Source organism: Aquila chrysaetos, chromosome 10 (assembly GCF_900496995.4).
Source record: "Aquila chrysaetos chrysaetos chromosome 10, bAquChr1.4, whole genome shotgun sequence".
In the NCBI taxonomy this organism is placed as follows: Eukaryota; Metazoa; Chordata; class Aves; order Accipitriformes; family Accipitridae; genus Aquila; species Aquila chrysaetos.
In genome coordinates, this window is record NC_044013.1 from 38,887,954 (window position 1) to 38,910,580 (window position 22,627).

Here is a 22,627-nt window from a genome sequence, read left to right on the forward strand (position 1 = left end):
TCCTGTCACTGCTCCAGGCAGCGTCCTCAGGGGAGGCTCTGCTCTTTATTTTTGCATCTCAGACAGCTGTGCTGAGGAAGGATTTCGCAATTGGACCAGCCTCACAACCCCAGAGAAAATACCTCTTCAGATTCCTCTGTTAATGAACTCAGCAGCATGGCCTTAATCAGCAATCACACTCCACTAAAGAGGAATGCTGCTCAGAAGCACACATGTACCTGTAGGCTGCCTGTCAGCTGGGAGGACACAGGCAAAAACCTTCGGTGATGCAGGGGGGCCGCTCAAGTCATACCCATCAGCTACAAAGTGCCTGGCTGAAGGCTGGGCTTGGCCTACATTAACTCCTGGTGACCAGCCCTGATTTACCTGTCCAGGGGTTCCTTCCCCTCAGGGGAACTGGCGGCTCCCTCTACCTGCAGAGGCAGGAGGTGAGCGGTTCTGACACTCGCTCTTTTCCAACGTGCACCAGTTGAGCCAACTGTTGGGGCCATCAGTAGATATTAATCAATCAGCAACTCCCATTCAGTGACTGCAGGATTGCCTCCAGCAGGAATTTTTGGCTCCTCACTTCAGTGGGGAGAGGGCTGGGTAGTGTGGAGGGGTGCCTGCCTTGCTGCAGCACACGCAGTTTGAGGCAGCGCTGTTCAGCAGCGACCCTGCCCAGACCAGAACAGGGTGTCAGGGCAGCACCCAGCACATCCAAGCCCTCTCACCATGCTTCTCTGAACTCCTCCATGTCTCACGAGGCTTCCTGCATCTAAGAGATGAATATTAGGCCTCTTAAGATGCAGATAACTCTGCCATGCTGCAGAAAAGCTGTGAGCATGTGAGCACATATTTAGGCTCCCTGGGAAGACCAGAGACTCTAAGCAGTCCCTGTCATCCTTCACACAAGAGTGCTAAGTGAAGACTATATCCCAGTCTGCAAAGCTCTGCCTTAGCCTGCATGGCCCGACAAAGCTCTGCAAGGAGAATGTGACCATTCTCTGCCCAGTGGCATATTCAGCTGAGCAAAAGTAAAAAAGGAAAAGCCTTTAAGCATTCAATTAGTAAGGCAGCTGATTATAAGGGTCCTGGAAGCAGTGCTTCTTAGGCTTTACCAAATAACCACAGGCAAGCCCTCAACTCAAATCAAAGGCTGTGTTCTTGAGCTCTGTATGTTTATGAATCATGCCTCTCTGGAGGGGCCGATCTCCTCTCCAAGGCCCCAGAAGCGATAGACTCCACGTGCAAAACGAGCAATGCAAGCTCTGAACACGTGAAAAATGCTTGTGTCATTACCGAGGCCTGGCTTCACAGCTCTTCTCTTACCCTAGATGACCCCACAAAGCATCTCAGCACCTCCAGTGAAGGAGAAAAGGCCCTTTGCAGGGAGGATATTTGGAAATGTTCCTCTTGGCTGCTGCGACAGTGAGCAAAGAGATTCCCCCTTCTCTGGTGTGTGAAAAGGCACAGCACCAAGTTCAGCAATAGAGGGGGCTGTGCTATCTGAAGGGGTTAGTAGTGCTAAGTAGAAGGAATTGGGTGCTTCTTCACCAAAAACTTATGGGCACAGGGTCCCACTGCTTATACAGCCTTAGCTAGGGCACAGCACACGGTGTGTCTCTGACTGTGACCCCATGGGCCGGATGGAGCTGGTCAACAGCTCACAGAATGGACAGACTGTCCCCAACAGAGATGCCACGGGTGCTGTTGCACAGTAGAGCAAGGAATTGTGCATACCACAGAAAAGTCAGAAGTGCCAATGGCTCCTCTTTTTACCTAATGAGTCTCAGCTCCATCTCCGATCCTGTGCTGTAGGGAGTTTGATCTTTAGGGCTAAGGTGAGCTCTTCTCCCTAAAATGCCATTTTATAAAGATGCTTCTGTGATTCACAGACTTGGCTACAGCAAACTAGAATGAAACTCACGGATTTGGCCAGCATTGCCTTGTCCCAGGCGGCAAGGGTCGTATCGCCAAGTAAAGGTCAAGAGCGTTCAGGACACTGAGGATTTGGAGGGCAACAGGGAAAGAAATGCAGTGATGGAAGATAACACTGCTTTGTGTACAGTTTGTTAAGAGGAAGAACTGCCTTTCCTGGATAGGATGAGAGTAATAAAGCAAAATTAGCAATCCCTGGAAAACTTCCTTCTGACTGTGATACCCACAAACATGTAAGAAATTGCCTCTGACTGGCTGGGAGCCACAAAGAAAATGGTAGTGTACCATGCTGTTCTAATTCTAGTCTGTGGCTACTGCTCTCCAGTGTCACTTCAGGATTTTGTAAAACACTGATATTCTCTCCATGTTTATCCAAGTGCCCTTCCATGTTCTGCAAGTTAGGAAAATATTGGCTCACATGTCAACTGGAAACCATCAGGAAGTAAGACTGAAGAGGAGTGTGTACCTGGTATGCAGTCCTTCCGCTGGGGGACACGACTCGGGTGACAGAACGCTGATCCACCAACTCCAAAGCTGGGACAGCAGATGGGCCAAATATGAACTTCAGCCTGAAAGAGAATGTGTCTCTAGTTAGGTGACACCACAAAAGGAGACCACCTGCCTTAGCCTTAATCCATAGGATTTAGCCCTATGGAGTCCTGAAGGCCTGCAGTCAAAGGTTCCCATTGCCTGTCAAAACCCCACCAGTAACAGCTCCATTAAGTAAGTTACTGTGCTGGTTTTGGCTGGGATAGAGTTAATTTTCTTCATAGTAGCTAGTATGGGGCTATGTTTTGGATTTGTGCAGAAACCAGTGTTGATAATACAGAGATGTTTTCGTTATTGCTGAGCAGTGCTTACACAGAGCCAAGGCCTTTTCTGCTTCTCACCCCACCCCACCAGCGAGCAGGCTGGGGGGGCACAACAAGTTGTGGGGGGGACACAGCTGGGACAGCTGACCCCAACTGCCCAAAGGGATATTCCAGACCATATGATGTCATGTGCAGCATATAAAGCTGGGGGGAATAAGAAGGAAGGGGGGGACGTTCAGAGTGACGCACAATGGAGCCCTGCTTTCCTGGAAGTGGCTGAACACCTGCCTGCCGATGGGAAGTAGTGCATGAATTCCTCATTTTGCTTCGCTTGCGTGCGCAGCTTTTGCTCTACCTATTAAACTGTCTTTATCTCAACTCATGAGTTTTCTCACTTTTACTCTTCCAATTCTCTCTCCCATCCCACCGGGGAGGGGGGAAGTGAGCGAGCAGCTGTGTGGTGTTCAGTTGCCGGCTGGGGTTAAACCACAACAGCTACCAAGCAATGAAGTGTATTTGTCATTCTCAGCTTGCTGGCTTTCACCAGGTGACCACCAATCCCTGCCCTGTCCCTCTGAGAAAATCTCAGGACTCAGTCCTTAGGGATAGCCTCTACTCTGCCAGCTATTCAGAGCTCGTTTTTGATATTCTTAAGAGAACTTCCAAATTTCCAAGCTGCTCCCAAACAGTCTCACATTTCTTTGCAAAATCCCCCTCAGATTTAATTACAAGGCATTTTAAAGATTTTTTTTTTACACAGGACATTACAGCTTATGTGTTTCTTCTTCAGCACTATGACCCAAACACTGTTCTGGCTGCCTGCTGCACAAACAGGACATGAAGTGGTTCCTGTCCTGAACTAAAATGAGACAAAGTACATCAGAGACACAGAAGTGAGATTGTTTTAGTCAGTCTCTATGACTGTGACACAGTGTTAGCCATGTAGATGAGGAGCTATCTTTGAGCAGCATTTCTGGCTTGACAGTCACTTTACAGATCAGTGATTATTGCAAAGGGACTGTAGGTGAAGCGAGAGACACGGGTTGTCCTTACAGTGATCTCATCAGCCTTTTTGTTAGTATTCCCGTAGTTCTTCTGATACAAAGTCTGTGTAGAGAGAGCACTGGTGCTTAACCAATTTATCAAACAGTGAATCTAGACTCTAAAACTGGAAACTTTCCTTCTGCCCAACACCCTAAATACACCAGGTCTTCTTCAGGGAAAACTGCACCTCTGGCAGCAAAAGCAAGACGTGCTGGCAAAGAGAAGATGAAGGAAGGAAATCCTGGGGGATACACAATGCTGGGGATCCAACAGAGGTTACAGGCAACAGTGTCACACACACAGCCCAATTATCCTTGTTGCAGTAAACTATGAAACCGTCACATGAGCACGACGAGCATAAACAGGGATTTTAGTGGGGGCAGCACCAGGTAAACAAGAGCACACGGAGGCAGACTTGCTAATGCTAAGGGGAAAAGGAGCTCATGCTCTGGGACACCTTAATTGTACATACAGGCTATCCTGGATGAGTTGCCCTGGGTCAGACTATTGATCAGTTGGTCTGGAATCCCACCTCCAGTCATGGCCCACACATCGTGCCTCAGAGCAAGGAGAGAGCAAGGATGATAAATAGCTCCTTAAGCAATAGGAAATGCAGCAGTAGGGCTCCTTCCTCATCCCAGGGAAACTGGTTTAAACCCTGGAGAACGAATGAGTCACTCTGTAGCGATCGCATCTCCTCCATCACAGTCACAACTGAGGTATAAATTATTCTTTCTCTGCCCACCAAATTGCATCAATAGGAAGCTAAAGACCATTCAGGAAAATACTTAAGGCACATCACTGCACATGGAGCCACCAGATAGCAGTAGTTTTACATCTGTAATCCAGCTACCAGCAGGGCTCGGAGACAGCAAACTTCTTCCAGATAAACACTCAGGGACAGCACATGCCTTATGTCACTCCACCCTCCCTAAAACCCCTTTCCCTTTCCTTTCCTTCCAAGCAGGACACATCACCATGCAGGGATGCACTACTGCACAGCATTTATGGATCAGAGAGTGCCTGGGACGGGGTAAAGACAACGTTAGCCAGGTTTGCTCAGATACACGTTTGCTTCCTGCAAAACATTGTCTTTACACAACCCTCTCCTCGGCCTCGGTGCTGTGAGGCAGCACCGTGGAAGTACATGTTGGTCTCTGGCTGCTGCTGTGCTTGGTGCTGTAAAATTCCACACCAGCAAGTGCAGAAATAAAGAGCTGTGAGTCCTGAAGGTGCAGTAATTTCCATCTACATACTCATTGTCTGCACATCCCTGCAAGGAGGTTTTTGTCTCCTGCTGATGACTTGCGAGGGTATGTGATAAGCTGTATGTCAAATATGGACATATGTACCTTTAGCCTATTGTCCAGACAGCTCATAGGCTTAAAAGTTATTCTAGACCTGTATATCCAGCTGCTCTGAGTGTGTTCCAAGGAGCTCAGGGGCAACTCAGTTAACTTTACAGACCTTTTATCCGCTGAGAAAAATCTGTGTAGTCTAGATTAGTTACAAGGGTAAACAACAAGAAAATCAGCAGTGATGAAAAGATAGTACAAAACATGAGAAGGAGAACAGGACAAAGCAGAGGAACATTTCCAACTCCAGTGAAGACACAAAGAGCCAAGGCAGAGCCCTGGCGTCTCAGCAGCATGGCTGACCTATGCGTCTGAGTCAATCTCATTGATAACAAGCCAAGCAGACAGACTTATTCCAGGAAGACCAAAACTTCAGTTGCACAAACTCAAGGCAATAAAGATTGGACTGAGAGGAGGTGGGTGGGGGAACACTCAACGTAAGACATTCCTTGATGATTAGGTTTGGGACTATAAGGGGGCTGAGTTTAATGAGTTTCAGTAACTCTTTCAAATTTGAGGAATTATTTTTCCATGTATATAATTCGATCAGTCTAACAGGAAATAAGTAATGGGAATGCCCAAAGGAAATTCAAGGACTTCAGAGATTTGGAAGAGATTCAGAAATTAAATCAGAATACTTCTGAGCTGCTGGTCACAGGGAATTGATGGAAATCTGACTGCCAACAGTTAACACCCAACCATTATTAAACTTAACAAGGGAATTTCTTTCCTCCTCTTTTCTTTTATGGCAAGAAGGAAACAAAAAGTTACAAGACTTGTCAAATATAATCCCACTCTTCAAAGTCCATTGTGGTCCCAGAAGAGGGAGCCAGCATGCATAACTTTCACAAGTGTTACGTTAGATAACTTTAGACCCAAAGATATTAAGGCCTGAAGGGTTCCTGGTGATCTCCTCTCCTGGCTAAATTACAGGCAGGCAGGAACACAAAGTTGAAGATGAATCTGAAAAGCCTTTCTCACTGTGATGGTGCCTTTTCTTTACCTTTAACACCTATTAGTGAGGGCTGCAGAAGTTGTGAAACTTGCATCCCTTAGGAGACTGCCTGGGAATGACTGAAATGTTCACAAGCTTCAGTCAACGCAAGGATGATGAAGCTGACCTGAGACTTCTTCTAAACAGAAGAAAACTCTAAGGGTAATCTTCAAGTTAACAATTCCCTTGTGTAGAGAGATGATATGTTCACTTCTCCCTTTCTATCACACATGCCCATGACTCAAACAGAAGAAGGGATCTCAGGATGCTGCTGTGCTCACAATGATATCAACACAGCGGAGATGGGGCACTCCAGCGGCATGAATCACTCTAAAACACAGTCCACTCTCACAGAAATCTCATTCCAGATCTGAGGGTGGACTCAGAGCTCAGGTTAAACGTTCTGGGTTTCTGCATGTTTAATCCACCCAAATTAGAGCAAGTCATCACAGGAGATTCAGTGATACAGAGATAATTTCAGGAATCTCTGGAAAAACCCTTGAGATTGTCTCTTTGGACCTTCATTTCCACTACCAGCAAAACCACGTAGCAACTCTGCATGAGAAACATGTACTGGCCAAACACAGGAAAAAAATAGTCTTACTATGATGAAAGCAGATTATCAACTGCCCTTTAGTACGACACCTGGGACAAGAACTGAAGCAAAAGATACTTACCCCAGCAGCAGGTCATCAGGGACTGCAACAAAAAGAAAAACGAAGCATGATTTTGCTGAATTTCCTCACTGTGAGAGACACCAACATCACAAGAAGGCTAGTGTCTCCCTAACGTACCCCCAGAGGTCACACAGGACTGCAGTGCTCTAGCCATCCTCTCTAGCCACCAAAAAGCAACAAGGAGCAGCAAAATGATCTGCTATGATAGTGCTAAGGCACTTACCAAGTACAACAATCAGAACCAGAGGGATTAATTTTAAAAAGAAATGCAGAAGCCCAAATATCCTTACTTTTATAATATCTTACTTTTAAAAGCATTCAAGAAAAGGCATGTGGCCTCAACATCTTACTCTGCCACTTTAAGAAGTTGGTTAAAAATATTGGTTTCCCCGAAACTTTCTTGGCATGAGTTGAGAACTCTGGCATCAAAACTTTAAAAATGTTGTTCTTTTCCCAGTATAGTCTTGCAGGGCGTCACTAGTTTATAGCTCTTAATACAGCATGTAGAAACATAATGTCTTCACTTATGGGAACTTCTTGTTAAGATGGAAAGTTACACTTAAGAAAATTAGTCTGTTGTAGCTAACAGCTTAGGCTCTGATCATCCAATCTGATCTTTCTGTTATCACTGATGGGACACAGTATACTATGTCTCTGTATTCCACTGGAAGATCAGGACTTTTGACTTTAAAATCCTTTGTTCCAACAATTCAAAATATTCTCTATGACTTATGCTGTTGGTTTGACTTTTCCAACTTCATTCTAATTTAATTCTCCAAAGTGATCGATCAGTTTGTTTCTGCAGTTATGTCTCAGTGTACATCTTAGTACTATTTTGGTGCTTTAAGGACAAGTATACCTTAAAAGGAATGTTGACTTTTTTTTTTCTAGTTTACAACAGGATTTATAAAGCTCTTTTTAAAAGTCACGTGTAGATTTTGGATCTACTCTAACCTGATGGGAGCCATACTGCAAGTATGCCAAAAAACTGTCAATGTGGTCACTCTGACAGTTTCGACATTAAGTCTTTGCCCATTCCCCACTCGAATGTAGTGCTCAGACAGACTTCTCTGAATGTTTATTTGGTTGGTTTTAGTGCAGTTAAAAATATTCCTTAAATAGACACTTTCCTAAGGAAGAACCATTCTGCGCTACTTATCAAGTAAACACAAACAGTAATATCCTTTCAGCACAGATTACAGAACTATGTTAGTAATCCAGAGTGCAATGAAGGTAATTGTTCTTAACTAGCTGCTAGAATTGGCCAAGATTTAACTGTTGGCTTATGCTTGCTTCATTCAAGCAACAGGAAAGCTGTTCTTTGCCCTGGGATCACTAACACAACACCCTCTGCCGGTCAGTCATGAAACATGATTGGGTTTATGAAGATTTCCCTTTCAACTCTAGTCTTTAAATTAGTGAGTCTATAAAAACAGGAGTACAGTAGGCACAACTAAATGCCTGCCTGGAAGTATGTAAATTATCATCCCTCAAGTGCAACCACTTACACTACAAGCTCTAAGCAATCAGCATCACCCTAGGTTCCACGTTCAAAAAAAGTGTCCGAACTGGTCTAATCTTTGAAAGGGCCTGACTTTGAGAAGGGGGCTGCTCCTCATTATCTGTGCTTCAAACCCCTTTGTGTTGTCTCCAGACAAGGACACAAAAGCTGGAAACACCCGATACAACTTGCCACTCCTGAAAGTGAAGGCCACCCCTTACGCGACAGTCTGCAGAAGATACAAACGAGAGGAGGCGAACAACCCTCACTGCTACCTGAAGGTTTGACCGTGCCAGTATTACTGGCCCACCGCCTGCTGAGATGGTTCTGTTTTGCTTTACGTACCGTGTGAGGTCTCCTGAAAAGCCTTTTTGATCTCTTTCAAAAGCTCTTCTGCTACTGCTGGCAAGGTACTATCCATCTCATTGGCACTGGCCTCGTGACTGGAAGCAAGACAGAAGGGAACAGGAGACGGTGGGAAATCGCCAGGGTCACCGCAGATACTATAAACCAGGACAGTTTATCTGGGCTGGACTCTTCTCTCAACCCCGCATCGCGGCCAAGGAAGGGCATCCTCAGCAACTTCTGAAATGCGTTCGTGGAACAAAGGGTTTCTCAAAAACACAGGGGTGTCTCTCAGATACCCACACGTACAAACACGTCCCGTGGAAGGGGACCGGGGGCACACATCTGGCAACAGGACGAGGCTCTGGCCCGGAGCGTCCCGGCGCTGGGCCAAGGCAGTTCCCGGCAGAAGACGACGCACAGCCCACCCGCCGCCGGGGCCCGCCACCCGCGCTGGGGATCTCTCAGGGAAGAGGCCGGCGGCTACCAGGCCCCGACAGCGGGAGCCACGGCGGCTGCTCGCCGCTACGGTCCCCGGGGACCCCCTCGGCACGGCGGAGCCGCGTCGGAGCTATTTAGAGCCGCCGGTCCTGGGACGGCGACCCCGGGGCCGGGATCGGGCCTACCTGTGGCCGCCATGAGGGCGCGTCTCCATAGCAACAAGGCGCCCTTTGCCCCGGGTGACGCACCGGCCCGCATCACGTGGCGAGGGCGAGTTCTTAAAGGGCCCGCGGGGAGAAGGATGCTGGCGGCGGGGGTGCCGCGGGCCCTGTGCCGCCTGGCCGCCCGGCGCTGCCCCGCGGGGTTCCCGCCGTCCCGAACCGTCTGGCGTGGCGGGGCCCGAGGGGAGGAGGGCGGCGGCGGCGGCAGGACGGGGTTCGCCCGTCGGCGGTGGGCCCGGCCGGTCGGGGGTGCCCTGGGCCTCCTGGGAGGTGAGGCGGGTCGTGGGCCGCGGGCCGGGGCGGTGCGGGGCAGGGCGGTCACCCTCGCCCCGCAGCCTTCTCCCTCTTCCCCAGGGACGCCGAGGAGGAGGGCGAGGACGCCATTATCCTCCTGCTGAAGAGAGCCAAGGTGAGGCGCCGGCCCCTTGCAGGGACGCGGACGTGGCGGCCGGGGGTGGGTGATTTACCTCAGCGGGGGGCCGTCACGCGTGGGCTCTGGCGGGTGACCTGCCCCTCGGCTTTTCCCTACGCTTTCTGCAGCTCAGCGTCATGAAGGGTGAGCTGGGGGAGGCCGAGCGGGTGCTGCACCAAGCCCTGCGGCTGTCGCACCAGTCGGATAACAGGAAAGCCATCGTCTACACCTACAGCATGGTAAGGTGCTGGGGGGGAGCTGGCAGGGGCTGTGCCATGTCATAGCATCATAGAATCGTTTAGGTTGGAAGAGGCCTTTAAGAGCATCGAGTCCAGCCGTCAACCCAACACCACCGTGCCCACCAAGCCCTGTCCTGAAGTGCCTCGTCTGCGCGTTTTTTGAACGCCTCCAGGGATGGTGACTTCACCACTTCCCTGGGCAGCCTGTTCCAATGCTTGACAACCCTTGCAGTAAAGAAATTTTTTCTAATATCCAATGTAAACCTTCCCTGGTGCAAACTGAGGCCATTTCCTCTCATCCTATTGCTAGTTACTCGATAGAAGAGACCAATACCCACCTCACTACAACCTCCTTTCAGGTAGTTAGTTGTAGAGAGTGATAAGGTCTCCCCTCGTATCATCTCTAGTCCGTGCTAGAAGTCGCCATGGGGCTGCAGGTCCCTTTGGGGGGTGTAGTGCCATATACTGGGGCTATAGTGGAGGCATAAGTAGAAGAAAAAGCAGTTGCGTTGAGGCTAGTCCCCGCAGCCTTTGTGAAGCTTCAGCACTGCTTCCCTCTTCCAGATGGCAAACGTGGCCTTCATGCAGGGACAGCTGGACAATGTGAGTAACTCTGGTTTTTTTTCCCTCTGAATTTTAAAAGGCTGACATCTTGTGCAAGATCTTGAAGGTGTGGCGTGCTGTGACAAGCTGCATGCTGAGAGTTGTGAGGCAGAGATCTCCCAGAATAAAGCAGAATAATCTGCCTTGGGACTGCAGTCCCATGGAGCATATGCTGCTAAGAAAGATGCTTTCACAGTTAAATTTTGAGCTCCAACATGGTGCGCAAGGGAAGGAATGCTTCTTGCTGTCAAATGGCACAGTCAAGCATTTAGATGTGCCTGTCCCAAGGAGAATCCAGGAAAGCCCTGAAGGCACACAGATGTGGTAAACTCATGGCTGGTGTAGCAGTCCTAAAGTAGAAACTGAAAGGACCCACTGGTTGGCAGTACCATTGGGCTCTGGTTAGCCTTTCACTTCTGACTGGTCTTGACATACAATGTAAATGCCACAAATTGTGAGACAGGTTTCTCCCAGTAGTCTGCCTCCATAAAGGGTAGAGATCTTTTGTTTTGACTGCCATCATTCCTCAGTATTCTCTTCAAAATTCTCATTTCAGGCAGAAAAGCTCTACAAAGCAAGTATGAGCTATTTGCTTGCAGGGGACGCGAAGGAGGTATGTTCTTCTGATAAAGGCTTTCACCTGGAAGTATTAACAGTGTGGTGCACAACTCTTTGGTCTATTTCTTGTGCTGTAATACCTCCTGCTGGAAATCGGCAATACTAGCTGTGAGCTTGCTGGCTTCTCAGGAACTTCCTTCAATGGGTAGCAGCTCTGGAGACAATAGGATGGGGATTTTTAAGGTCTGAACTTGTTTGCTGACAAAGTAACGTTTCTATCGGGGAGATGCAAGAAGAATAACAGTTGCATTGTGTGTCCTCCTGGCAGGATGACAATGCAATCCTTGAGATGTCCCTCAAGCTGGCCAGTATCTATGCTGCTCAGAAACAGTGAGTTCCCTGCTAAAGGCATCTTTTGCTTTCATCTCAGCTTCACAGTGGCAGTGGTGGCCAAGCAGAGGCTCTTTTCTCTAAGAATAGAGTGCCTGAGGAAGCTTTGATGTGAGAAGATAACATCAACATAAAGGTTCCCACAGGCATGATATTTGTGTACCCACTGTCATGCAGCACAGTGATTGCTGTAGGAGCTGCCCAGCTTAGGGCAGAAGTAGCCGTAGAGGACATTGCTCTTTAGTCTTAAATCCACATCTCACAGGAAAGGCGGCTTTTGAAGCAGTTGGTGGCTGGTTGTAGCTTCACTTTTCAGTGGAGCATTGGCATGGGTTGCCTTAGCTGGCCTTGTTTGGGGGGAGGGGGGCCCTCTCCACCTCTTGGACCCCTTTGCCCATGGGTCAAGAGGGGGGTCCAGGCCACGATCAAGAAGAAAGCATTACGGGCAAGAAGGGTCTGGTTGAGGGGAAAAGCTGTCTTACAGGCCCTTTAGAATGAGGGATTGAAGGTGTTCACATCTGTCCCTTCAGGGATGGAAGGAACCTTGCTTTGCTGAGTTGTTGCACTTTGCAGGCACAAATTAGCCCTGGCTGGCTATGAGTTCTGCATCCTGACCTTAGAGGAGAAGATTGCCAAGCAAAAGGACTTGCCTGAGGATGTCTTACCAGGTGGGACTGCCTTGTCTGCCAAAGGCTTCTCTCATTATCTTTTCTTCGTTTCCCTCTCCTTGATGCTGCTTACCATATTGCCTAAGCACCATCTTCATGCCAATCCATTGTCTTCACACCACATGAGTTTCCTGCTCTTGTAGGATGGAGACTCATGCTTGATCTTGTAGAAGTGATTACTTCCACTCCTCTCTATTTGCAGCTGAAGAAAAGGCCAACACCCGTCTCTTGCTTGGGATGAGTCTAGACTCCTATGCTCGCTATCTCCTAAGCATTAACCAGCTCCCAGTGGCCCAAAAAATGTATGAGAAGGCTCTGCAGATATCAAATGATGTTCAGGGAGAGACTCATCCACAGGTGACTTGTACAATCGTAGTTGGACTACTAGGGAAAGAAAGGCTAATGTCCTAGGGAATGAGGCATCTTTAAAAGCAGCTTTGCTGCCATCAAATGTACACAGCACTGAATTATGTTCTGTTTTCCTGCCAGGAACAATGAGCATGCAGCATGCTGATATACAAATATAAGATGCTTTCTTACTGAAAACTTCTCTGGCAAATACTACTTTTACTAGTGTGACAGGGGAATGAATGTGGTGCTCCTGCTGCCCCAGACTTCTATACCAAGTGTTGCTCTGAGGCTTCCTTTTCTGTCCTGGTACAGACTGTCATCCTGATAAATGACTTAGCAACTGTACTGGATGCTCAGGGGCACTACGATGAGGCATATTCCTATGTGAAGAGGGCAGCTGAGCTGGCAAAGGAGACTCAACACCCTGAGGAGCACATGGTGCTGAATAACCTGGCAGCAATTCTGATGCACAAAGGTAGGTAAATAAATGTCCAGCCTATGTCACTGTGCTTGTGCTGACTGTGGATACCTGTATTGTAGGACTGAACTATAGTCTTATTTTTGCGTTACTATTTTTAGTCTAAGTAGTAGGTCTGCTGACTTTGTGTGGGCAACCTATGTTGCACCCAAATTGAATTCAGCTGCTGAAGGATCCTGTCCAAGATAAATGCAGTACTGGTGCATCTGACTCAAAAGGTTGCCAGGGGATCTTGTTTCCCTTGTCCTGTATGTACAGTAACTGGTTCCAAAAGGACAGAAGACATGCTTGAGACTTGTTTCTATGAGATCTTAATGCTGAAGCAGCACCTTGTCCCATCATCATTGCTGCTGTCTAGCTCTCATAGTTGGCACCCTATGCTGGATGTTTTCTGAACCTCCCTAATTCTTGATGTGTTCCAAGTATGCTTGTCCTTTGCATGTGGTCACCTTCAGGAGGGGACTCTGAAAATGGGCACTGTAATTGGCTAGCCATGCTACTTTTCCCTCTTACTACAGAAGACTTTCTGCAAGCAAAACAAGTGTACAAAGAAGCTCTCAAGCAGGCACAACAGAAGGGAGATGTTGCTTCTGTCCAGCATATCCAGGAAGAACTAGCTGAGCTGGCCAAGAGGAGAAAGGGCTCCAAATAAGTTTGGCCACAGAGTCCAACCTTGAGGTGGCTGACAGCAGCAAGGGTTGGTCACTGCAAGCAGCCTGGGACCAGTTTGGTGCAATTCTCCAGGGGAACAGCAATGCGGAGTTTAAGGACTGCTTAAGAAGAAGGGCTGCTATTGCCTAGCAACTTGGCCCAAAATAAAGTTGTGAAATCTTAACCTATGTAAATTTTTGTGGTGTAGTCTATGGTTAGAGTGACCTACTGTGCTAGTGATTTAACTTTGTCTTGACTGCCAGCAAAGGGCAAGTGTAGCCTGGTATTAATACTTGCAGTTCAGTGAAGGAGTAGTCATTTGCTACTCCTGACTGTTCACGGAAGTATTCTGTTTCAAAACACGGCTATACAAAAGCTAAGTCATGAAAAGAAGAACAGGCAGGAATTGCCTCGCTCTTTACATGCTGGCTAGCACAACAGGGTGTACTTTTGTCAGTGCTACAGTTCAGTATATGTTAACTTCAACAGAGCATTTCCCAGGCTATACCTGTACTATGAGAGAGCTGTAGCTCCATGTCCTTTTCAAACACGATGCCTGAAGAGCAAGTGGTGTTCTTCAAAGCGTTTAGCATCTAAAGGTTGAACATGCCCTCTCAGACGAGGGGTGAGACCAAAACAGAGCTGTTGTCATCAGTAGTAAAACACTCAGCTACCTTACCCCAGTCAAGAGCACACAGTGTCAAAGCTGTCCTCCTTTCTTGGATAGGTCAGTGCTAGAATGCTGAGGCTTCTGAAGTTATCATATTTAGCTAGGATAGTAGAACCAACTGTAATCCTGTCACTAACCGAGCATTATTTTAACCTCTCATTTTTAAGAGCTTCAGCTGGTTGGTACAACCCTTAATGTTAATAGCATCATTATTAGTTTACTTACAAGTAGCATTAGTGGCTTCAGTTCTGCTTAACTTTGAGCTAAGAAGAGGCATGCAGGTTTTCTAGAGTAGATGTGCAGTAAAGCTAGAAAAACTTAATTCACATATACAGCAAGCTAAGAAGTAAAAATATGGCTGGCTGTTTGTAACAGGCACGCTTGTCCTAACAGAAAGGCTCTAACACATTAGAGCTGATCTTTAAAGTTCTGGGTTTTGGTTTTTAAGTGGCAGACCTTCGATACTCCAGCAGTGGTAACTGGGAACCCTGCAGCACCCCCTAAGGGAAGTGTTTTGCCTGTTCTCATGAACATAGCTTGATGCTGCAAAACAAGAGGGAGACACAGGAAAAGCAAATGGAGAACTGATCCCCTTTATTGATTGGTCTGAATCCAGAAGTCACTGTCTACTGAAGACATTGTGTGGAAAAAAAAGTTGGTTTATGATGCATGGGTTTTTCAAGTCTTAAATGATTTCATATCAGAATCACGCAACATATCAAGATGGAAAGCATTGTGAAAGCGCTGATCAGAAATCACTTAAAAATTTGTAGTAAACTACACTTTGTAAACATGATTTACAAACACCCTCCTGTTTGAAACAGGTCAGATGTAATTCCATACTTGAAAATTACTGGAATTGTGGTAAACCCTAACTTAGGCTCTGGAGAGGTTTTTACGCTGGAGAAGTTAGAACTCAGATAACAAACAAAAAAGCAGCAACATTTTATGTGCAAATGCCACTCAAGCTGTATCTTAGGAGAAAGTGACTATCCTACTTTGGATATCTTGCTGCTGCAGCAGCAATAACATGAAGCTTTGCAATGAACATGCTATACTTACTGTACAGTTAGCAAAGACATTTGTCTGTACATGCCTCTTTCACGTTGTATTTGTTACACTAAGAAAGTGAGAACAAGTGAGTTTTAGAATGGAACTTTCCACTCCAAATTTAAATCTACAAAAAGGGCAGATCAACATGTTTTCCAGTATATGTTGCTGTGGGAACAAAAAAGTTAAAATAAGAGCACAGGTCTACAAACAGGATGAAAACTTCACTACTTCAAAGCCAGAAGGGTAAAGGATGGGAGGGTGAGAAAAACCCTTTCTCAGAGAAAGACTGCAAGGAGATTTAAGACTGGCAACTGATCTACTCTGATGCAGCGTTTAAAAAAAAGTAGCAAAATAATTCTGTATTTGCAACACAGTGTCAAGTTTCCAAATGAGTTCCTTTGGATTTTTTTTCTTTCCCACACTTAGGGCAAAAAGGCTTTCCTCTGAAGTACTCAAAGTAAATTTGCTATTGATAAAGAGTTCTGTACTTCTTCCTGTTTGTAACTGGACCATTACAGTCCTTCCATAAGATGTGGAGCTTACACGGCTTAAGGTTACACAGCTGCATTATACTTATCGTAAATACAGTGTTAAATTAAAAATATTTTGACTGGAAAATAACTTCAAGGTAAAGACTCTGTAATCAATGAGATGCAAAAGCAGTTTGGAATCTGACAGACCATACCACCCCCCAACTCAGTGCTATCTGTAAATCAGTCCTTCTACCCCAGAAGATTTAAATTCACTTCCTGAGGTCAGTGCAGCAAAAAAATGATGCTTTTGAAGATGGATGTCAGGACACCCTGTGATATCACTACCCAGATGTATGTACATGAGCTACAAGCATATCATAGCAGGCATTGATAGATGAATGATTAAGGAGACTCTCCTAGTACCATAAACAATTTAAAAATCAAAATCACCCTAACAAGTATTGCACACTTTAGGAGTTAAGCCAAGCATTCGTAAGGACTTCCACCAAAAGCTTGCTTATAGGGCTAGGGATTGGGATGGGGACACAGACTTAAAAATAATTATTACATAAAGATTTTAAAATCAGACTGGAGGAAGGTAAAAATCACAGTACCTACTTCAAAACTGGTTGTAACAGAAGCCAAGTAGTTGACTCGTGTGTTGCTCAATTATTCTATAAAAGCATTTTGTTTTATTTAAACTTGGGACGTAGAGGTTTTTCTTCTTAAAGGATTTATCAACCCACCCAGAGCCTCTGTTCAGATAAGCCATTTGCTGTGGTTAAATATAACAGTAAAATTTAGGAGCCTGTTTTGACTGCATACAATGCAGAAACAGAAAACACTAAGATAGGCTTTTGGGGCACAGTTAAAATTCCCAGTGTGCATAACAGTGAGGTATGCCTCCAGAAGCTGTTCTTTTTGGTTTTTTTTATCCTTTTAAAAATGAACCATAACATACCCATGCAATAATATTTCTGCAGTGTTGCTAAATAAAACCAACCGCACCAAAAATTTACAATGTGGCAGAATTTAAAATTCAAAGAAATATACCTTCTTATTCCAGCGAACTGGACTATGTTAATGTACAGAATTCATTAAGGGGTCAGTCTTAAAAATCAACATTTTCACAAGAGCTTGAACACCACTGAGAAAGTGTGTCTAGGAAAAAAAATTATAGAAAAGCACAATGCCTGCAAGAAGTGGCATGGCATTAAATGGGCAATGATGCTAGGCTGTTTGGGAGGCTAGGGTTATGGTTAGGCTAGGCTGGTAGGGAGGCTAGGGTTATGAAGAGTACTCTACACTGGAGAAAATGCTTAAAAAAAATTACAAAATGACCCCCAAATTTTAGGCAATGATTTGAACATAAGTACACCAGATACTATAGCAAGGGAAAAAACACTGCAAAAAGTACTCTCTATTTACAGAAGAATGATTTAAAGACATTATGGTTTTCTTTACAAATAGATGTAGAACAGGAATAGTCCACATTTTTTAAAAACTCTTTACATATTTATCTTCAGTAAGTCAACCTTCTTGATCACAATCCTCCAACACACGGCCTGTGCAGAAGGCATTTAACGGACTCTCCATCAATTCTTCATTGTGTGGCCCTTGCTCTCTTGGAAAGTCTCTATGGGCACAAGTCAAAAATAGATTTCTTTTTTTGACTCGCAAATTAAAAAAAAAAAAATCTGCATAGTTCAGTCATCACTGTCAGACAGAGTCTCATATTGTGCTGAAAGCAGTGGTGCAGGCTCTCGTTCCCATATCCTGTTCTGTTGGTGAGTGGTTGCTTGGCTTATGGACGGTGGGGCACACGCAATGGATGTTGGCGGTGTACTGCTGAGCATCCTCATCGTCAACGGGTTGTAAGGAAACTGTGTTGAACCTGAATCAAAAAGAGTTTGTCCAAGTCAAAAACACAAGCTGTTCTAAGAGATCTGTATCTGAAAGATAGTCTGGTTTTGGTTGTGACAACTAGCAAAAAGTCTGTTTCAGAAAATCCTCATATGCTGTAAACTTTTGACCAATATACCAGTGTTACAGTATGTCTACACCTGACCTCTCTACAAATCCACATGTGGTTTGTTAAGTCTGAAAGAAACCCATTTCTCACCTGTTGATGAAGGCCTGTCTTCCCAGGCCCACACTGGAGTCTGTCTGTGGTAGTCCCCTTCTGAATGTACAGATGAGACAGAAGAAGGTCTTTCGGTTCCCAAATACCCCTGTCCAGGAATTGGAGACTTAGACTTCCTACTATTTGACTTGCCAATGAGCTTCTGCTTGCTGACTCCCCCTCCTGGAAATAGAAGGGACAGATTTCACAAAAACATCACACCGAATTTTAGCCTCTGTATGTTTGTTTCTATAAATTATCACGTAGCAGCAAACAGGAGTTTCACACTGGTGTCTTCTGGAATGCTGATTTACTACAATTAGTGACTGTATAGGCTAGTCTTCTAACATAGTATTCCTAGAAAATCCCTATTGTTATCACAACAGAGTTATATTTCCATTTTTAGGAAGGGAGATGTTTTCAGTTCAAGCTAGCTCCCACTGTTACATATGTTTTATAGGTGATGTACTACACATGCATTTTCATCAAACCACTGAGAAGGTTCAGGTATCTAACACACCCTGTTGTTATCTTTTCCCTGTTTCATCAGTGTTGTCATTCTCCAAGAAATACTGGCTAATGCTCCTGAAGGCACCAGCACCATTTTGAAAGCCAGGACCACTAGAGGGAAACACCACCTCTATCACTTCCAGAGGAAAGACAGTGATTTTCAGTGACACCAAGTTTATTCAAACCCTTAATTTATTTTTTTTTCTTCTTTAAGACCATGAAATATTTAGCAGTTGCAATACCTCACCTGAATTTGGTGATGGATTAGCTTCCTCCCTACGCGTCTCATTACTTGCTGATACTGCAGCACTGGAACTGCCAGGTGCTACCGCAATAGATTGTGACATTACAACTCCATGCTCCTCACTCTTGTCATCAAAGTTTCCCATCAATGCTTTCCTAATAATGTCTTCCAGACCCAGATTACTGGCAGGATCTGCAAAGGAATGACCCCTAGAACTGACTGCACCTGGGAGACAAAAGAAAACATACAGGGAAAGGGGGGGGGGAAGCAAAAAACATATCTCAGAGAAATTACAAAGGGATATGGGAAAAGATTTGAGAGAGGCAGAAAGGTGGGGGGTGGGGGGAGAACCAAAGATGAGATTTTTTTAAACGCGAAGCTACGTGCTCTAAAGCAGCTCACAATGGCTACAAGTTACACATGCCAGCAAACACTGAAGACCTACATCAGTAGTGCCACTGAATGTCAGACTCTTTGCAAGAGGGTAAATTTTACTGTTTGTTTTGTTTGTTGTTGTTGTTTTTTTTAAAATAGCAAAGGAAGCTGAGCATGCTGATTGTGATAGCATATTAAGTAAAATCTGCAGCTATTATTCACTTGTAAGAGAAGACAGCAGCAGAATACTTCTCTCATTAATAATCCATACTCATTTGTTTTATGAAGCGTGATATGTGGCAAATATTTATTCCAAAAGCTTGTCTTCCATCTAAATTAATGGAGATCAGTACTTTCTCCATTTAAAAGACAGAAGCACTGTACCACAAGGGGCAGCAACTAGCCAAAATCATGTAAAATCAGTCTGTGGTACAACTCAGGATTCAGATATGGCAGTTCCTATCTCCCACATTTCAGTTCAATTCTCTGCCTCACTTGTCTCTTTAACACAGTAAAAGTACAGGTTATATTTAATTTCCTCGTCTCATAGACAGTTGGTGGGTTTTATCATGTATTTATCATAGGAAAAAAAATAATCAGTAAGTATTTTAAATACCCCAGTTTATAAAGTAAATTGCATTTGATCAACTAAGCTCAAGTTTTGTTGAACTGCACTGTATTTAAATTCTATTTAAGTCAGATGCTAACCAATTTCATTACTTCTACCTCTGTGTAAGATTTGCAGAGCACATAGAAATAAATCATTCTTGCTTAAGTTCCCATTTAAATATTTTCTGAAACCTCCTTTGGTCATTTTGCTTTTCCCTATGATACAGGAAACAAATTTTCACGTAGGCTATTACCTTTTAAATTTTCATAATCTTCCTCATTTACTGGACACCCCAAAGCACATAAATGAAAGATAGTATATCAGTTTACTTTTTCTGAAACATATGTTGTTTCTTTTACTGAAAAACTTACCTGAGGTAGTGACTGCTGGCAAATTGAATATTTCAGTCCCTGGCTGAGCAGTTGCTGCAATTAAAACACAACATTTCATTGAGTTTTTCAGTACTGATGATCACTGTAAGTGATCATTACTAGTCCTAATGCACAAGGTATAATTACTTTTGAACTATTTTCAATATTCGGTTTTTTGTTTCTCGCTCTTCTAAGATGAATATGCATCTATGTCTTCTCAGGAAAATGATCAGTACAAGGGTAAAAGTATCTTATACAGTCACGGCTAACCTTCTTTTAAAGATGTTACTTCAGAAAGCAGACTGACTTTTTGAAATTTCACCATCTATGTACTTTAAGATGCAAAGCTGCATTTGATTCGCTAAATACAGATTTTAACATATGAACCTCAGAGGCTGAGTATTTGTATGTATTAAAAAAATTAATGGCAACAACTTTGGAGTGGCTAAACCACCGCCTTCCCCACATTATTCTCAAATTGGACAGAATACAGGTAAAGATTTTAAACCATAACACTGAATTCAATATGTAAATGAAAAGATTATTGGCAGCACTGAAAAGTGTGCTTGTATGCCAAGCATGCACAATAAGTTTTCAACAGAGCAAAACCTATCATGCACGCAATGGGGATCCAATAAAAAGAATACTGCAACCCTTACCGACACAGCCTTGTTTCTCAGAATGAGATTAATTGGTTGCTCAATGCAAGAGCATTCACTTTCAAATAAACACTCTCTATTAGGTATTGAGTTCAAAACCAGCTTAAATTCTCACTACTGATAATTTTGATACAAAGTTCTGTTAAGGTTTCTAAGAGAAAAACAAAAATATAGTTCTAGTATCATATTCCACCATGTCAGTATCCATTACTGAAGCTATATTAAAATATGTCTTTTTAGCAGCCATAATCATAAGGCCCAAGAAAACACAAAACATTCAGTTTCAAGACACCTTTCCAAAAAGGAAAATGTGTAATAGTTAATGTTCATACGAAGCAAACTACAGACACAAAGTTAACTAGAATGTCAGGTTTTAACAACTCTCTTGTTAATTGTTTTTTCCATGGTTTTCAGAAACCATTTCCATCCCTCAAATTAAGAGTTAAAAAGCTTAAATGTGACAGTCCTACATACACCAGCATTAAAAAAAGGGGGAAAAAAAGAGGAAAAAAGCTAACAATCTTCCAGTTCTTTGGTCATAAATTGTTATTATATGTGTTCTGTATTAATAGATTTATATTCATTCATGTGTTATTTGAAATATATTTAGGTTAGGACATTTGTGGATGGCAGTCACGTAAAGCTTAAGCTGGAAAATTCAGTGAAAAGGCAAGTCCTGCATACCCATGTCAGAGTCACCTCCACCAGATGAGTTCAGCTTTCGAAATATCTCCTGTTTCTTGGATTTTACCATTGGTGAAGTGTTCTCAAGTTTGGTGAAAAATGAAGGCAAGTAGCTCATACTACCTGGAGAGCGAGAGTCAGTCCTGCCAAGACCAACATGTGTCAGAGAGAGAGAACATTTTTCGAGATGTACATTTAAATCTTTCCAAAAGCAGTCAGGCAGAAACCACCAACATTCATATGAGCTTTAAGACTCTTTCCTCAGCCTGTTTTCTGGGGACTAGACAAGTCTAATAACTCTCCAAGGACATCTGTTTTATCCAGGTAACAGGGTTTAAGATTCTACAGCTCACAGAAAAAATGACCATGTCATTGCCTGTGCTGGAGAGTGGTACAGAGATGATGCTCTCACAAATTATCGCAGGGATACCTACTTCTGCCTTGAAACCTGCATGCTGGCTGAAGTTTGCACTGCAAATTGGTAGGCAACAAAATGCTTAAGCTAGAAGCTCAAATACTCATCCTAGCTGCTCCTCCTATTTACAGTCTTCTGCTCACTCTTGTCCCCAGTATGCCACTACAAAAGATGTATTTCTTTTTAAGTATGCTTACCCACTCTGTCACACATGGTCCAAGCAAATAAGCTATTTCAGGCATCCTTAGAAACCAGGTAAAATAACCTTACAGACTGGAATTTGGCTCAAGAGCCACCAGTTATCCATCCTTGCTCTATGGCACAAATTCAGACTGGGATCCACATTCTGTATTTCATACCCCTCATCAATTTTACATTCACAGTAGCTGGCACACTTTCTGTACACAATTTCTGTCACATTAGCATAAAAACATTGCTGAAGTAAATGTCAAAATGAGAAGGGGTGCATTTTATCTTCAGATCTGAAAATATGCAAATTTTAGGCTATTTATAAAGATGATAAAAACATTAGTATTCCAATTACAGAGTTTTAAGAAAAAAACCACAACCCCAAAGCATGAAGACATTCAGGTGAAAAATCTAAGCTAATACCAGGGTCACAAACAACTTGCACTGAATAAAAATTATCAACTAAGTTATGTTCACTGGGGCACTTAAACTAACTCAAGTATTCTAAGCAGCAGCAATCTGGCAAATCAATTTTAGTTCAAAAAAACCCCAACCAAACAAAAAAAACCCACCCCATACTTCAGCTGAAAAA

The 22,627-nt window shown here is 44.1% G+C and overlaps 3 protein-coding genes across 11 annotated transcripts in view; 1 reads left to right on the forward strand and 2 right to left on the reverse strand.

The window, feature by feature from the left end:
• Nucleotides 1-9,375, reverse strand: part of ZSWIM7 (zinc finger SWIM-type containing 7) — a 21,500-nt gene extending 12,125 nt beyond the window's left edge. For all 3 annotated transcript variants that reach the window (XM_030027452.1, XM_030027451.1, XM_041126600.1), the window contains exons 1-4: nt 9,275-9,375; nt 8,649-8,746; nt 6,803-6,824; nt 2,387-2,489 (exon numbers count right to left, since the gene is read on the reverse strand). In XM_030027452.1, the coding sequence (XP_029883312.1) occupies nt 2,387-2,489; nt 6,803-6,824; nt 8,649-8,746; nt 9,275-9,303 (252 nt within the window). In that variant the 5' untranslated portion in view covers nt 9,304-9,375. The remainder of the gene's footprint in view (nt 1-2,386; nt 2,490-6,802; nt 6,825-8,648; nt 8,747-9,274) is intronic.
• TTC19 (tetratricopeptide repeat domain 19) lies at nt 9,286-13,848 on the forward strand. 2 transcript variants are annotated; one of them, XM_030027436.2, is made up of 10 exons: nt 9,286-9,580; nt 9,646-9,719; nt 9,851-9,961; nt 10,526-10,564; nt 11,121-11,177; nt 11,451-11,512; nt 12,086-12,180; nt 12,383-12,537; nt 12,844-13,006; nt 13,528-13,848. In XM_030027436.2, the coding sequence occupies exons 1-10, from the start codon at nt 9,286-9,288 to the stop codon at nt 13,659-13,661; spliced, it is 1,185 nt and encodes a 394-aa protein (XP_029883296.1). In that variant the 3' UTR covers nt 13,662-13,848. The 2 variants fall into 2 exon arrangements, with proteins under 2 accessions (XP_029883296.1, XP_029883297.1); XM_030027437.2 differs by lacking the exon at nt 10,526-10,564 and having other exon boundaries at nt 9,370-9,580.
• Nucleotides 13,849-14,907: 1,059 nt separating this feature from the next.
• Nucleotides 14,908-22,627, reverse strand: part of NCOR1 (nuclear receptor corepressor 1) — a 75,347-nt gene continuing 67,627 nt past the window's right edge. For 5 of the 6 annotated variants that reach the window (XM_030027406.1, XM_030027405.1, XM_041126577.1 and 2 more), the window contains 5 exons: nt 21,432-21,574; nt 20,089-20,142; nt 18,736-18,957; nt 17,979-18,161; nt 14,908-17,750 (listed from right to left, as the gene is read on the reverse strand). In XM_030027406.1, the coding sequence (XP_029883266.1) occupies nt 17,563-17,750; nt 17,979-18,161; nt 18,736-18,957; nt 20,089-20,142; nt 21,432-21,574 (790 nt within the window). In that variant the 3' untranslated portion in view covers nt 14,908-17,562. The remainder of the gene's footprint in view (nt 17,751-17,978; nt 18,162-18,735; nt 18,958-20,088; nt 20,143-21,431; nt 21,575-22,627) is intronic. The other variant, XM_030027407.1, reaches the window with a different exon arrangement.

Coding starts and splice junctions, on each gene's coding strand:
- TTC19 (XM_030027436.2), top strand. CDS start 9,286: ATGAGGGCGCGTCTCCATAGCAACAAGGCGCCCTTTGCCCCGGGTGAC. Junction 9,962..10,525: donor TCGTCTACACCTACAGCATG/GTAAGGTGCTGG, acceptor TCCCTCTTCCAG/ATGGCAAACGTGGCCTTCAT. Junction 11,178..11,450: donor TTGCAGGGGACGCGAAGGAG/GTATGTTCTTCT, acceptor TCCTCCTGGCAG/GATGACAATGCAATCCTTGA.